General features: G+C 38.9%; 1 protein-coding gene across 5 annotated transcripts in view; it reads left to right on the top strand.

Moving 5' to 3' along the window:
• The first annotated feature begins 4,527 nt into the window (after positions 1-4,527).
• The window catches only part of SUPT20H (SPT20 homolog, SAGA complex component), a 34,811-nt gene continuing 22,424 nt past the window's right edge, over positions 4,528-16,914 (top strand). For 3 of the 5 annotated variants that reach the window (XM_084507078.1, XM_084507075.1, XM_084507074.1), the window contains exons 1-9: positions 4,528-4,597; positions 5,793-5,890; positions 7,189-7,224; positions 7,976-8,034; positions 8,129-8,195; positions 15,124-15,253; positions 15,945-16,048; positions 16,565-16,681; positions 16,813-16,866. In XM_084507078.1, the coding sequence (XP_084363204.1) occupies positions 5,888-5,890; positions 7,189-7,224; positions 7,976-8,034; positions 8,129-8,195; positions 15,124-15,253; positions 15,945-16,048; positions 16,565-16,681; positions 16,813-16,866 (570 nt within the window). In that variant the 5' untranslated portion in view covers positions 4,528-4,597; positions 5,793-5,887. The remainder of the gene's footprint in view (positions 4,598-5,792; positions 5,891-7,188; positions 7,225-7,975; positions 8,035-8,128; positions 8,196-15,123; positions 15,254-15,944; positions 16,049-16,564; positions 16,682-16,812; positions 16,867-16,914) is intronic. The other 2 variants (XM_084507077.1, XM_084507076.1) reach the window with 1 other exon arrangement.

The raw sequence follows: 16,914 nt of genomic DNA, 5'->3' as shown, positions 1-16,914 counted from the left end.
GACACAAAAAGGCAAAGAAGGCTTCACAACAGCTGCTGTTAGTCTCTTTTGTGAAAGCCATTGGCTCATATGATAATTCAGGCTGGAAGGGACCTGAAGAGTCCAACCTCCCATTCAAAGCATGATCAGCAGTGGGGGTACACAAGGGCTCAGGGCTTTGTCCAGCTGAGATAACAGGTAGGTAAGAAAGCAAATTGACAGAGTTATGGCTCTTGTCCCAGGAAGGTACCTGAGGCTGCAAGTATAGGAAATTATCTTTCCAAGTAAATTGATTAACTTTTCCTCAGATTTAGAAAGGAACAGAAGAGGCATTGCAAATACTTCTATTACAGATCACCCTCCAAAACAGCTTTGCAGCAGCCACTCTGTTCCTGTTCCTCCTCTGGGCTATGAGTATAGGATCAGCTGATTTCAAAGCTGAATTCAGTGAAGAAACAATGCTGGGAGAATTTAGAAGTGTCAAGTGTCAAATGTCGAGTTCTGTCAGTATGACAGAACAAAACCAGTTTTGTACACCCAAGGCAGAAAAAACATACCACACTACAGCTGAAAGGAATGCAGGAGGGATAGATCTTAAGGGGAAGTCTGTCCAAATATCAGAACTTAAAAACAATGATCAACATATCTGTATTATCATTCCATATTCCAGAAGTCAGTCTAAGTGATGGATCTCCACTGCAGAGTCTTTTATGTAATCAAACAAATTGGCCTGTAGAAGCATGGGGCAGGTGGAGCCTAATCAGTTTATCTTATCTGTTACACCGGACATGGTACTTGACTCAAACAGATGAAAGGCTGAGGTCTGAAAGGGTTATGTTGCTACAAGGAGAAGGAATTTGGGAGACTAAGTGGACAACAGCTCTTATTCAGTTGGATTTAATTCAAGTTGCTGTGTTGACTAGAGCCTAAGAGCAACAGATAAGATTGTAGAAGTTGCATTTACTCACAGCCATCTACAGAGTACTCCAGAGGACTCAGGACTGGATTGCCTTAACATGGACTTTTCAGAGTATATAAGAATCAAAAGGAAGAAGAAAATAGCCATTTTCCACAGCAAACCACTAGGGATCCACAGGAATCTCTGGTGTTCAACACATTCATAAAGAAGCTGGGTAGATGAGTAAACAGCAAGGTAGCAAAAATATATAATATCAAATTATTATTCAAAAGGGACTGAGAAGTAAAATTGCATGTGAAATCCAACATAAATAAAGGGCAGTTTCAACCAAAACTTGGAGGATCTGAATCTGAAGGAGAACCTTGCCCTGGCTTTTCAGAAGCTGAAGATGCCAAACATGAAAAACCTGGAAAGTCTGGTCTTTAAATTCAGCTACTGCCTCACATTTACCTCACAAATTTGAACGTAGGCCTTATTAGCACAATAAATAAATAAATAAATAAATAAATAAATAAATTTTTAAAAAGCCATTCATCTAGGAAAATGGTGGGATCTTACAAATGTGAAAGTACAGAAAAATCAGTGCTAAAAGGACTTGCAGCAAATGAAATACACAATGCCTGTTTTCCCCAGGGCCTTCCCTTTACAATATAAACACAGCAAAGTGAAGCTAGAGTCAGTCCTAGGCCCACAATATTTGAAATGACCCATCCTGAAATACTGTATTGAGGCTGTTCTCAGTTAACAGGTTCCAGAGAAAAGAAATGCAAAAACACACATATAAAAAGGGAGGTCTGAATTAAAGCATGAAGAAATGGGTGGAAACAGCTTTAATTTTTATTATCAGCATTCCTTATTCTGAAGGAGAAAGAAAACTCATCATTTGGTAGCAAGAACTTTTAATGAAACTTCCAGTAAACTGTAATATGACTCATAGCATAATTTCTTGGGCAGCATCTGTCTTCAAACACTCTGGATGCATAGGAGGAATGGTAATCAAGGAGTTTTAAAAGATGGCTTTTTAAATGACACATGGTGCACAAAGGAGAAAATAATATGAACAAATTTAAAAATAGATTAAACAAATTGGAAGGCAGTATGGATGGACTATCAACCCTCGGGACTGATTTTCCAGTTTTCTCACTGAAAAGTTCATAGGTTTCTAGATCAGGTCCATACCTCCAGCTTTCTTTGAAGGCCTAGGTTCAAAATCTTTGGGCTTTTCATCATGGATTTAGAGAGCACAGAGAGAAAACAAAGACAACTGGATTAAGCCAAAGGAAATCAAGAAAACATGTCTTGATGTACGACATCTTAGTTTATGGTTTCCACAGGCTCAAGTAATTGGGGAAGACAGGCTTCATTATGAATCTGGCTGAGGGCACTCAAGTGGGAAAAGACTATTCAGAAGTTCATATTTCAAATTATTTCAGCCTGATACTCAGAGTGCTTCAGAATGAAAGAGGGTGGTCACCTACCCCAATGAATGGCTAAATGATAAAGAAAACAGGTCTGGTGATCCATAATTAATCACTGAAGTCTGGAAAATATCTCTAAATGCAAAACCTCTTATTCTAAGCAAGTGTAACAAATGCCAGAAACATACAGCAGGATTTTTATCTCCATGACCGACCTTCTCTCTCACAAAACTATCATCACAAATCCTGCAACTTTTCAGGAGGATCTGAGCATGGATAAAATCTCTCAAGGAATTCTTGCTACACAATTACAATAATCTTTATCATTATAATCACTGTACAACAGTGCCCCATATGTTCATCATTTATTCCATCTGTGTATAATAAGGAATACATACTGATTTGTTTCTGGTAATGGGACAAAAAGAGTGTAAATGAGCAATATGTTTAGAGAGTATACAAAACTTTCTGTGATTCTAAGGCATCTAGCTCCTCTCTTAGGAAGAAAGATTGTTTCCAAACTCATCACTGAGATGCCGTTGTAAACAAAGTTTCACCCTGAAGTAGCATTAATGTGCTGGTTCTCACCCACAGCAATGTTATGTTAGGCAAACTGAAACCCACACACAGATGGGGCCAGATTGTGGCCAGATTCTCCAGTCCAGATATAACCTAACTTGAAGGCAGTGATGGGGGAAGGTTGTAGGCCCTCCAGAGGGCTCAGCATAGCACATTTAACTGCCTAGGGCTGAGAATAAATTTCTGTCTTGGATACAGGCTATTTTGGGGAGTGTTCAGGCAGATCATGGTTGCGTATAACACCATTCTTGAGAAATTAGATTGCCTCATTCCAGCCTGAACTGAAATGGGGAAAAGAGACACTCAGAACATGAGCCCTCATACGACTTTTAGATAATACTGATAACTGAGAGTAGTAATGGGCAAAACATGGACCGGACATTGTCTAAGAATGAAATAACTGTGAAGAATTTACAACGTAATAATTGTGAATACCATATGTGGTAGTAATGTGGTGAAGGGACAAGAGGTAGAGTGTGTGTAAATTGTCCATTTTGTTGGTGTTGGTGTTGTGATGATGCTATGTTTATTTTGTTGTGAGTTTCCTTCTTTCCCTTCCTTCCTTCCTTCCTTCCTTCCTTCCTTCCTTCCTTCCTTCCTTCCTTCCTTCCTTCCTTCCTTCCTTCCTTCCTTCCTTCCTTCCTTCCTTCCTTCCTTCCTTCCTTCCTTCCTTCCTTCCTTCCTTCCTTCTTTTTTTCTTTCTTTCTTTCTTTCTTTCTTTCTTTCTTTCTTTCTTTCTTTCTTTCTTTCTTTCTTTCTTTCTTTCTTTCTTTCTTTCTTTCTTTCTTTCTTTCTTTCTTTCTTTCTTTCTTTCTTTCTTTCTTTCTTTTTCTCTTTCTTTCTCCCTTTCTTTCTCCCTTTCTTTCTCTCTTTCTTTGATGCAAATGGACTTTGTGAAGATGTTGATGATTGGGATATAAGAATATATTTTATTGATAATCCTTAAGTATTCTTTTTACAGAGGCAAGAGAAGGAATGTATTGAGTTTACATGGCAATATTTTGGTAGTAGGGGGGCTGCTCGGACATAAGGAAATCTGTTCTGATCTTTATAACAACAGCAAACCTTTGGCCTGCAGAGGTTTTCAGGCATGTTACTGCCTGGGCTCCATTTTAGGACCAGTTCTCTTTAATGTTTTCAAAAATGACTTGGATGCAGGACTTGAATGCATACTAAGTAGGTTTGCAGATGACACTAAATTAGGAAGAGCTGCTGACTCGCAGAGAAGCCTCGCAGACAGATTCCAGTGGCTGAGGTCCCTGGGTTTGCTCAGCCCCGAGCAGAGCAGGCTGAGGGGAGGCCTCATGGCGGCCTGCAGCTCCCTCACGAGGGGAGCGGGGAGCGGGGAGCGGAGGGGCAGGCGCTGAGCTCTGCTCTCTGGGGACAGCGACAGGACCCGAGGGAACGGCATGGAGCTGGGACAGGGGAGGGTCAGCCTGGGCGCCACCTTCCCCCGCGGAGGGGCGGGGCATGTGGAAGCCCCGCCCCCGTCTCCATGGCGACGCCGCGAGTCGCTTCCCGCCCTCTCCCTCCCCCCTCCCTCTCGTCTCCACGGCGACCGCTCCCTCCCCTTCCGGCGCCGACCCGGAAGCGGCGGGGCGGAAGCGGCCGGGGGCGCCGCGGGGGGCTGAGGCGGGGGCGGATGAGCGGGCGGCGGGGGCCGCAGCGCGGCGGGCAGGCCCCGGGGCAGGCCGGCCGGCAGGTAACGGGCCCGCCGCGAACGGGCCCCGCACCGGCACCGTGACCGCGGGGGGACGGCGGGGGGCAGAGGCCGGCCGGGAGGGCGGGCGGGGGCGGCCCCCGCCGTGTAGGGCCGCGGGAGGCGAGGCCCGGCCCCGCTCGGTGCTGGGCCCGGCTCTTGCCCGGCCGCTCTCGGCCCTCACGGGCAGGCCCGTGCCGGGCCGCTGGCCTGGGGGCTGGGCTCACCGTGAGGCGGGGTGGGGGGGCGGGAGGCTGCTCGGAAAGCAGCGGGGATGGGGGCAGGCGGCCGCCAGCAGGTCCCAGCCGTGCCCAGCTCTGAGTCATTCGGCCGGTGTTGTCTGGAGGAGTCGGTACCGCGGTGGAGGAGCGGAGTAAAGGCGCGGGGAGGTGGCAGGGGGCAGGTGGTGGCACCTGAAGGCATCCGTCCAACCCAAGGCTGATGTGGAGTGCAGGTGCAACAGAAAGAACTTCCTCAAATTGACGTGATGCCTGGTGGGATATCTTAAGTAAACATTTCACGTATACCGAGGCGCTGTAATGTTCAAATTTCAAAGTAAAATTGACTTCAGTTTTCCCCATCTCTTCACTGACAATGCTGCTAAACACAAGGTTTAAAAATCAGAGTTTGTGACCTGTTTTTTTTCTTCATGCTTTAAAGTGAAATGGTATAGGGACAGTATGTGAGGGCAGAAGCATCTAAGGGACACGATGGTGCTCCGCAAATTTGATTTGTTTTTTAATTGACAGCCTAGTGTGAGTCAGTATTAAAATAACATCTCAAAACAGTGCTAGGAGGCACTGCAGGTGGAGGTGTTGTCTGTGGAATAATACCTTCATGAAAGCAAAACAAAAAACTAATAGGGTATGCTAAATATTCTGGCCAGTTGTCATTAAAGAGCCTAGCATCTCTGGATTTGATGTTAGGGGTGTCTAGGTAGACTGCTACAACAGTGTTCTTGGCTATGGAATTTCAATTAGTTACTATTACTTTACTATAACTAGCATAAAATGATTCTGCATATTAGGAGCAGACATTAGAATAGGAACCCCTGTGCTTACACTTAACAGAATTTTCATGCTTTTGGAGGAGAAAATGCTGTACAGATGAGATTTATGTACAATGAGCCATTTAAGATGTTGTGTTTGAATAAAGTGATGTGTTTCATAGTGATATTTGTTTCTCCTTGATCTTTCAGTACCCCAGGAGTGACCATAAAATATGATTCTTCACCAACTGTACCAAACTTCTTAAGTACTTCTTTTGCCACTGGGTCACCTGGCTTCAACTACAATGGTAAGTTATGATTCAGCAAACATATTTTCAGATTGTTTCACTGTAGCCTGTTGCCTGTCTGGCTGATGAGGAGAAAGCCATCAATGTTTGTTTTTTCTCAAAAATCTGATTTTGCTTATCACTTCAGAGTTTTGTCATATTTTTAATGATGTTTTCCTTCATAGCTTGTGAATACTTCTCCTAAATACTTACTCGTTGTCCATTGCATCACAGGAATCATCACATAAAGTGATGTGTTTTCAGTCATGTATGGTGTTAGACAGCTGGGTACAAACTGCATGTCCTTCTTCCACGCTGTTTTTTTTTTAGTATTCTTCTATTCACAAATACTCATATTGCCATGAAGTTTACCTGGTGTTAAGCAGTCAGTGAATAGAATGCCTGAAGTCACTCCGTTATCCAATGGGCTTATATAGAAAATGTGTTTGTTTAGGTGTTCAAATGAAAATGCCACTTTAAAATGCCCTGTGGTAATAGGTTGCAATGAGTAATAGCACATCATTAAGTGGTCTTTTTTCCAAGGACAGGGAAGAAAATTTATGTTAGAGATACTGTAGGTGAATAAAAAAAAAAAAAAGCCTGAGTAAGTATTTTTTCAAAGATACCACAAAGGAGTTAAATCCGTTAAAATAAATACTATTGAGTATACTATGCCATGGGATATAGGGACGCTTTTGCCAGGATGGTGGTGTGTTAGGTTTTGGTATATTTCTTAGCTTCTCTTAGTGGATATCTTGGAGTGGAGACTGTTAAATGGTTGAGAAACAGTATATCATAAGAAACTCTTCCTAAATTGCAATGTTCTGAATGTAAGATCTTCATTTCTGTCTTGTAGAAAAATGCCTGATCTTTGGCATCCCTGCCTATGCATTAAATGTTTTCTTCCTGAGCTGCAGTTTGGGAAAATTTTGGTCTAACCTTTATGTGGAGTTAGCAGCCAGCTTAAAGAAGAACAGATTTTCTATTTTTTGTCTGTAATTATTTTTATTAATATTAATCATTACCTTTATTAGGCATAATTTCTATTCCCACTTTTAATTCTAGCTGCCCTTCATTGTTTTAACACTTTATAACGTAGCCAAAACTTCACGAATGTAGATGGTTGGTAGTGGGATTAATTACTGCTAATGTAGTTACACGATGTTTCAGCTGCTAGGTTTAGAATCTGTGAAAGAATGCTTGAGCCCATCTTCTATTAATTCATACCAGTAGTAATAGAGGTTTTTGTGATGGCTTTTATGCACGAGATTGTTCAGCTAACGTACTTTCTAAAAAAAACCTGTTTATAATTCTTGCAGCAACAAGCTTTAGAACTGGCATTGGATCGTGCAGAGGTAAGGAATAGTTACTTGTTTGCATATAATATGTTGGGCTCACACCTAAGGAACATAATGTATGTGTGAAAAGCAGGAGGGTGTGTTTATGTAAATATGTGTGTGTATATAAATAAAGACCCATACATGTAACACTGGTTTTGCAAAATTCTCACTAAAATTACTAGACCAGGTCATTGTCTGTTACCTATTGAACTGAGAACATTGTCAGGTACAATGACGATAAACCTTGCAGCACTTAAATTTTCCCCTTTTGAAACGAACAAATGTGTATGCTGTGAAATAAGCAGAGTTGTACAGTGGTGATTGCTGTAAATTCAGAGACAGCTGGCAGAACTACGTGGTAAAATCCTGTTTGTGTTTTTTAAAGGTTGCCTAGTTGGTATGAAAAGGCAAGTGCCTTTACTTTTCATGATGACGTTTGATGTAGTGGCTGCCTTGAACACTGTTAGTATATTTTAATTAAAATTATATTTATAATACGCAGGTCTGTAAAACAGAGAAACCTGGAATAAGTGCAAAAGACAAGGATAAAATAAAAATTCCCTCAGCTGGTTATATTGGGGAATACTTGATGTGTTGAGCCATTACACATGAAATTGATTGTATCTGAGCAAGTTAGCTTCAGTATGTTAGCACGTTAACTTAAACAAATATTAGCTACTCTAATTACAGAATGTGAATGTAAAATCAAGATTTTGCATGCAACTAATGCTACAGTTCTTAGTTTACCTGTTTCTTTCTTTTTTAGTATATCATTGAAAGTGCCCGTCAGAGACCTCCCAAAAGAAAATATTTATCCAGTGGAAGGTAATAAGAGTTTTGGTATTTAGTTTTTAAGTAGTTTTTCTTTGGTTTGATTTTGGTTACATTTTAAGCTTTTTTTTTTTTTTTTTAATTTCAGAAAATCTGTATTTCAAAAACTCTATGATTTGTATATAGAAGAATGTGAAAAAGAGCCTGAGATAAAGGTAAGTGGAAATTGCTGAGCAGCTTTTAATTGTTGTCTAAATGGGCAAGTTCAGAAAAGACGTATTTCGCTTAATTCCTCTATTGGGGGGGAAAAAAAAAAAAAGAAAAGCTGGTGGTTGTAGTAGTTACTGAAGGCTAAGACTTGGGTAACAACAATTAATGACTTTTGTGGACTAAACTGATTATTTTATAGCATTGTAATTCAGTTTGAAATAAGAACATGGTGCTGGGAGGGCTGGTGATTACCTGATGAACCTAATTCTGTTCCTGAAGGTAATAAAGTAGAATGCTGGCATAGAGTTGTGACAATTTTACTGAAGTTGCTTTTTATTATATGAAAAGTAGAATTTCAAATGAACAGTCTAGAATGGAGAGATGTAAGAAGTTTATTAGGCAACAGATAGTGCTATTAAAGTAATTGGGTAATATGTGAATATTAAACCTAGTCTGGCTTGAGTGACCTGTTTATTCTGTTTCAGTCCTGCATCACTGACACAATTGTGAGCAAATGTCAAGCATTGTTGTCAGTATCACTGCTTCTGAATCACTTAATTAGCATGACTGCTGTGGAAAAAGTGTGCAATTTTTTTCAGAATCTGTGCTCTGTTGTAAATCCAGATGTCTTTTTTTGTTTAAAGATTCATCAACAGCAAATAAGTAACAATATATTTGAGCAGCAGGGAGAAGATTGGGCTTGCTAGACTGGAATCTGGAGAAAAGTAGGGTTTTAATACTATTGCTGTTGCTAAATCAGAAGGCGCTCAGCAAACTGACCCAACTCTAATAAAATTAAAGTAGTGAGGAAATTTTAGCACCACAGTAGATGAAGTGGATTATTGCTGATACAGATCTGAATTAAAACTTAATCTTTATTTAGTGGCTTATTTATTGATGTATTGGAAGCTTATGATAGCAAAAATTTCTATTTAGAACTCTTATTCACCAGATGTGGGTAGTTAATGTATCTTGGTCATATGCTGTGGATTCTAATTACTGAAAATAGGAAGCTTAAATATTGTAGTTTTAAGTTTAGAAGACGATGCTATTGTGAAACCTTATCCATGACTGCACATTCATCTCAGTTTACAATAACGAGGAAATACTGTTCTGCCTAGAGTTTGGCCAACAACCTTACAGTTTTTGATATACAGAACTGTCAAATCTTCTGTTTGCTACTGCATCATTTTGATGATACGAATTCTAAGTATGTTGTCCATCCAAAAGCAATCTTTTCATTCATATTTAGTATTATTTTTCAGTTGTATCTTAGCTCTTGTAATATGACGTTTCTCCCATGTTCATGCTTCCTAGCCTGCAGTTTATTTGTTCATTTATATTCTTGTTTGCTTTTGGTGTGCATAGGGAACACCAAATTTTCCACACTCATTCGCAAAGGACTAATGCGTTACTCATCCCCTATTAGTGCAGTCTGCCCATTTGTTCACATGCATGCTAGTGAGAGTCGTAGTTATGTTACAGTGATTCTCTAGAGCAGTTTATGTCCTTTAGATTCCTGTGCAGTACTGTGGTACCTAAATGTTGAAACAATAACATTTTAACAATAATAACAGACTTGGGCTGTGGGCTTGAAGGATTTAGGCTAGGTAGGTAGTTGCTACTATGTAGACATGTTAGAAGGCAACATCAGTGGGCAAGCACCAAAATATCTCAAAGTAATGAAAGTTTCACACTGTTAATGAAAATCACTGGAATTAAGTCATTTGATTTCCATGTTGGACTAGTACAAAAATAGCAAATTGCACATCTGTTGCTTTGCTATAAAAGTGCTCCTAGGGACTGCTCCCCACACTGGCAGATGTGGGGAATAAGTAACAATGATACATGAATAAAACAAATGGTGCCAGATAATGGTGAGGGATTTTCTTTGTTTTGGTGTTGTTTTTTTCCTTGATTAGTCTCTAACGATAATGAATGATGCACACGGTTGGATGTATTTGGGGAATTGTGTAAAATGTTATCTTCATATATATAACTAGCATGTGTGAGGTTACAAAACAGCTGGCGATAATAATCTACTCTGAAGAAAACCAAACCTCATTAGGGTGCAGCAGCCTTTTTAGATCACAGCATTCCTCAAGTTTGATCTGTAAAAGCTTATCTTAGGTGTTACTTAGGAAACTGAAATATTTTCTTGCCTCCACTGTGGAGACTGTGTGGGCCTTGTCTTTAATAGCTACATTAATACTAATCTGTGTACTTAGCTAGTAGTTGCAGTCTTCTCTAAGAATCCAATTTAGATTCATTGAGGTCACAAACATCCTTAGGCTTCAGTATATTCCTTGTGTTTTGTAACCAGTTAACAATGCCTCCATAAAAGGAGGTATCTTCTGAATTGTAGGGTTGGGTTTTTTAGTCAATATATACCAAACTCTGCTTTGCTCTTTCAGTTTTCTGAAAGAACAATGCTTGTCACCATTCACACAGTTAATTTTCAAGTCTTCTGTTGAAATTGACAGGAAATAAAATTGTGATCTCTTTGACTCTGTTGAACAAACCATGCGAAGAGTAGGAAAGAAATTGGTTCTGAATTTCAAGCAAAAATAGTCATATGCTCTTAGATGTAAAGGAATCACTTATGCTTTACTAATGTGAAATTTTAAATTTTAAAGAATTGCTTAAAAATTGTGATAATCTTTAGGTTATAATAAAATTATACTTAATTTGTTGAATGCTTAGTTATCTCTGATTAAAATATATAATTGCATATTCATGTGAGAGAACAAAAGTGCTAAGTAACCCTTGTTGTTCTTAGATCAGAACCTTGTCTCATGCAAACAATCATATTTAATCTTCCTTTGTGTATAAGACTGGCCATGTAATTTCCCCTGGTAATTTCTGCAATGAGACTGACTTTTAGTTAGCTACCCTGCTGCCATACCTTAGGGAGTCTGTAAGTAATGCCACCAGGGTTGTGCATCGTATGATTACTCTTTTTCCCCTCAAAGAATAATTACAAATTTCAGTACATGGATTACTCTAAGCACTTTGAAGATGGTAGATTTCATATAAAGCCATCAGAACTGCCTGTGGAATGAGTATTTCAATCCATACCCACCACCACCACCACTGCCTCTCTCAGTACCTGAGAAAAGACATCTATGACGTGAGAAGAAACACATTAAATGTTTACCCTAAGGGAAGTATTCTGAAATAATTTGAATATAAGATTTGTGATTTCACTTCTAACAAATCTTGACCTCTCAAAATTCTTCCTTAAAACAGAAGAAAAAAAAGACATCTGCTCCCTGAAAATACTCAAAAAAATAATCAAAAATGTGAGTCTGTCTGCTGCTTTTTTCCTCAATGCTACAGATGAAAGGAACACAATAAGACAGTATTTTGAAAATTATAGAATAGAGGAGTTATAGAATTAAGGCTGGAAAAGACTTCCAAGATCACCTGGTCAACCATCCCCCACCACCAATGTCACCCACTAAACCATGTCCTTAAGCACCACGTCCAACCTTTCCTTGAACACCCCCATATATTCACCAATACATTCAATACCAACACTCCAATATATTCGGTGACATCTGTAACCCTCTAAGATTTTGAAAAAACGATGACACCAAAGTTATGATGGCTGTTCAGCAAACTTACCCTAAACCAATGATTCTCTGCAGTCAACATAACATGACATGAAAAAGCTTGAATTCTGTTGTTCTCTACTGAACAATCAGATAAAATATATACTCATGAGTTTATAGAAGACTATGATGGTGAGCACAGAGAACCTCTTGTTAATAGCCAAGTTATTCACTTGTCAAGCCCTGCAGAGAATAAGTGATGGTGTCCAATCTGCTCTTGCATATTCTATGCATTTGTAAAGTGATGCTAGGGTTAATGAAATACGTCTGAAGTCAAGGGAAGAACCTTCGGTGGTTGGGTTATTGGGTTTTCTTAGACTTGCATTTCACAAAGGTGGTAAATTGCTTCAAGAGTTTTTTTATGGAGATGATCAGTTTGAAGTATTGGTCAGAAGCTGTAAAACAATCATAAAGACAAGTGAAAAATTGACTCAAGATGTTATAGTAAAAGCAGTCATGATAACGATAAAATCAGAATTTTGTGCACTGTCAGAGGATAAGATATTAAAGCTAAGATACAAACATAGCCATGGATTGAGTAATAGCAAGCAAAGCATAAAAACACTGCCTGTCTTGTTAGAGAGTAGTCACTCAGTATTTATTCAGTGGCAGTCTTCATAAGTCACTGGAAGACAGCACCTATGCTTTCTCTGTGCTGCTTCTCACCCATCACAGTCACCGCAGTGTGTGTTTATGGAGGGGAGTACCGCTTTTCTGCTGATTCAGAGAGGGTTAGGATTGTTAGTTTATTAGCTGGTGCAACCGAGGTAGTGTAACTGCCTTGTGCCTCTGTGTCTGAATCCTTCCAATATACCATGGTGAACATTTGAGAAATGTAATAAGCCTCAATCCACTTCTTGATCTTTAAAACTGTCCCAGACAAGATCGGAGCTTAATACCAGCTCTGAGCTACTACCTCCGATAGCCAGCTCAAAGGAGGAAGGTCCTCCTGTGGCTATAGTCATCTTCATGCTTAGTGCAAGGTAATTTTACCTGCTAATTATTTTTGGTATGCCACTTTTTGTAAACCAAAAACACCAATTTACTCCAATGTCTTGGAGTGGTGTTATTATTTTAAAATGTACCTGGCATGCATCTTAAGAAATTTAGTTCATATGAATTTAGTGCTAAAAATGTTGTCAGGCCTGTTCAGGTCTGTTTGATTGTCCTCTTCCTCTTTTTCCTGTCTTCTGCCATCCTTCTCAACCTCCCCCCCCAAAATAGGCAAGAAAAAACCTGCCAAGCTGTAGTTGGCTAATTACTCCTGAACAATAAAAATAAAAAGAACATGTTGTTCACTGAGTAGTGTGATTAATCAATGTAATAACTTTTACAATCGAAATACGATTATGTATGCTACTTATCTGATGTGTAAGGAGCAGAGGCCTCCTGTAAAAATAACTTCTTACTATTTCTTGTACATGTGAACAAATTTCTGAGGAAAAAGGTAAATTGTTCCCTATAAATTTTTTGTGATTGCTAGTCAGTTTAAATAATTCTGGACCTGTGATTTCATAGAATAATGTCATTAGTTGAATAATCTTTTTTATTAAGCTCATGAAAATAAAGTTGAATTAGAAATGTTAACAGTATTAATAACTTCTAGAGGCTGTTTTAATTCTGTCCCAATGAGATCCAATGGATTTATTTTTATTTGCTTTTTAATTTTTAAAAATAATTTTACAATAAATAGTTTTTTTAGCATGCCTTACATAACCTGGTGATCTTTTTTAAATCAAGCCTTACATAATTCACAAGTCCTTTTCTATTTCCCTCCTAATACCATTGCACAACTGAATATGAAATGAGTGATCTTTCCAACACAGAAATCAAAACTTTTCCATCAAAAGATGACAGTATCTCAATTGTTAAGAATGAAGATATTAGAGGAGTTGAGAGTTGACTTTGTTTTCAGAGGGCAATTACTGTATGCCAGGATATTTCATGCTAGGTGTAAGTGAAGAGACAATAGCTCTATTCTGTACTCAGTGATCTTTCTGAAAATTGAAGCCGTGCACAGTCTCTCCTTCTGGGGTAAGTGTCTTATAGGGTTCTAATAGGAGTATTAGCTGAAGGTTTTACCTAGCAGGCTGCATCTGATATATAATCTAAATCTTCCCTCTTTTAGTTTAAAGCCATTACTCCTTGTCTTGTCACTATACCTGTGACAGAGTCCCTTCCCAGCTTTCCTGTAGGCCCCCTTTATATACTGAAAGGCTGCTCTAAGGTGTCCTCAGAGCCTTCTCGTTTCCAGGCTGAACAACCCCAACTCTCTCAGCCTGTCTTCGTAACAGAGGTGCTCCAGCCCTCATCATCCTCACGGCCCTCCTCTGGACTTGCTCCAACAGATCCCTGTCCATGTGCTGGGGGCCCCAGCGCTGAGCGCAGGGCTCCGGGTGGGGTCTCTCAAGAGCAGAGCAGAGGGGAAGAATCACCTCTCTCAACCTCCTGGCCACTCTGCTTTTGATGCAGCCCAAGATACAGTTGGCTTGCACTTGGCCTTGTTGAAACTCATGAGGTTTGCACAGGCCCACCTCGCAAGCCTGTCCAGGTCCTTCTGGATGGCATCCCTTCCCTCTGGCATGTTGACCACACAGCTTGTTGGCAAACTTGCTGAGAGTGCACTCCGTTTTCTTGTCCGTGTCACTGACTAAGATGTTAAAGAGCACCAGTCCCAATACTGACCCCCTGAGGAACACCGCTTATCGCTGGACATTGAGCAATTGAACACAACACGTTGAGAGCAACCATCCAGGCAATTCCTTATCCACCATGGATGGATGGAGTGGTCCATCCATCAAATCTATCTCTATGCAATTTAGAGACAAGGGTATCATGCTTTTCTTTGTGGTAGTTTCCAGACTTCTAAACGCTAAAAGGCAGTAAGATTTTAGTCTGGAAAAGGAACATTTGCTTGCTAGGAATATTTGAGAGTAGTAAAAACTTTGTTGTTGTTATCAAACAGTGTATAATGTATAAATATGTGCACATAATAATGATACCAAATAATGTTCTGCTGTAGATTTGCAACATTGCAAATCTTAGCCAAGGATCATTCTTGCTAATTGTTTTGTGTGGTCTAAAAGTTTTTTGAATTGAAATGAGTGTTTCTAAAAAAAAAAAAAAAAAAAAAGGTGCGTAAGTATGTACAATAATACATAATTTATATATTGTATTGAATTCTGCTAAATTAAATTTAAATGGGCTTGTTTTGATACATACTTCAACATTAAAATAAATATTTCTCATTCTGGCAACTGTTTTAATGCTTCTAATTACTTGATAGTATTATGTTCATGAGCAATGTTTACTTTTAAAGCAGAAGCTGAGGCGAAATGTGAATTTACTTGAGAAGCTGGTTATGCAGGAGACGTTGTCATGTCTGGTGGTGAACCTCTATCCGGGAAATGAGGGTTACTCACTTATGCTCAGGGGAAAAAATGGTTCAGGTAACATTTTTACTATTTAATTTTTAAAACTATTCAGAGTGCTCTATAAATAGTTGGAATGTGTTGCTGTTGCTAATGTTTAACTGTTTATAACACAATCCCTTGTTTAAAAAAAAAAAAAAAGAAATAACACCTGTACTTGAACTGCAAATCTGCACAGAGTTGTGAAGTGCTTGTAAGCAATCTCTAGCAGTGCAGTATAAATCAATACATATGAATGTTTTTGATAGCCTTCCTCCCTTATTTCCAGCTAGCTTTGTATCTGTTCCCTCTTTTTTCTGTGTTCCTTATCTGAGTTTCTCTTACTTCATGTACCTTCTGGAAGGAAGAGTGAAAGAAATTATATAAGTCTAGCGAAAGCCATCTGCATTCCACTTTGATTGCATCTTTATGCTACCTGGTACTGTAGTAAGCACTAAGAATATATAGTGTCTCACTTGGGAGCAAGCATTTGTTCCATTGAGCTATAAAGGAGTTTTGCTTTGTAAGGAAAAAGAAAAGAAAAAGTGTTCTGGGAACAGAAATGGATGTAAAAATTAATATTATTAAAAAAAAAAAAAAAGCAGCAATTTTGATATTTTCCACCAGCCCTGCTTTGTTCTGCGGCAAGCTCGTTTTAGATTTCACACTGTTATAGTCAAAACTTGAAAGGCAGATGAAAAGCAGTATGTTTTGTTTTATTCAAATCCAGATTCTGAGACCATACGGCTGCCTTATGAGGAAGGCGAACTGCTTGAATATTTGGATGCAGAGGAGCTACCACCAATTTTGGTTGATCTTTTAGAAAAATCTCAGGTTTGAAAGTTTTGTTTTTAAAAAATAAATTGTTTTGTACCTAAATAGACTTTGAATCATGAATCCTTCACATATGTGATTCCAACAACAGAACGTGAAACACTTGCTCATTTGGAACCAAAATATTTAATGCCCCAAATAAATACTTGATTGATCACTATAAAAAGGTAATTCATAAATACTGGGGAGAAAGGAATAGAAGGAGTTGCTCTTGTTTCGACTGCCAGACAGCTTGGATTCTGTGTTCTAGCAAAATGTCATTTGTTCTGTCATGAAATATTTGGCATGGAAATTTCCTAAAACTACATTTCTGGTATATGAAAACAAAACATTTGAAGCTTGTATGTTAGGTCTGTCTAGGTATGTTATAAAGACCTATGATCTTGTTAAAATTAGTAGCTTTATCCATAGTATCAATAAATACTGTATAATACATAACAAACTATATGGAGGCCAGGGCTGAGGAAGATGAGTAAATATTTGGATATTTACAAGTTGATCTTTTTTTTCAACTAGGTTAATATTTTTCATTGTGGGTGTGTCATAGCAGAAATCCGTGACTATAGGCAGTCTGGTAACATGAAATCTCCAACATACCAAAGCAAGCACATTCTTTTGCGTCCTACAATGCAGGTAAGAAGTGTTTTAAGTCATTTCTCAGTGTTACAATAGTTCCCAGAGTTGATAAGAGCTACTACTGAACATATATTAAGAACTCTTATTACTCTGTTGAAAGCTAACTGCAATTATGTCTTTCTCATCAGACTTTAATTTGTGATGTGCATTCTATAACAAGTGACAACCACAAATGGACACAGGTGAGTCAACAGTTATTTTAAAACTTCACAGTAATGTGATGAATATAC

This window comes from Aythya ferina, assembly GCF_964211825.1.
Source record: "Aythya ferina genome assembly, chromosome: 1".
Taxonomy (NCBI): Eukaryota; Metazoa; Chordata; class Aves; order Anseriformes; family Anatidae; genus Aythya; species Aythya ferina.
This window is presented reverse-complemented; position numbering and strand designations above follow the sequence as displayed.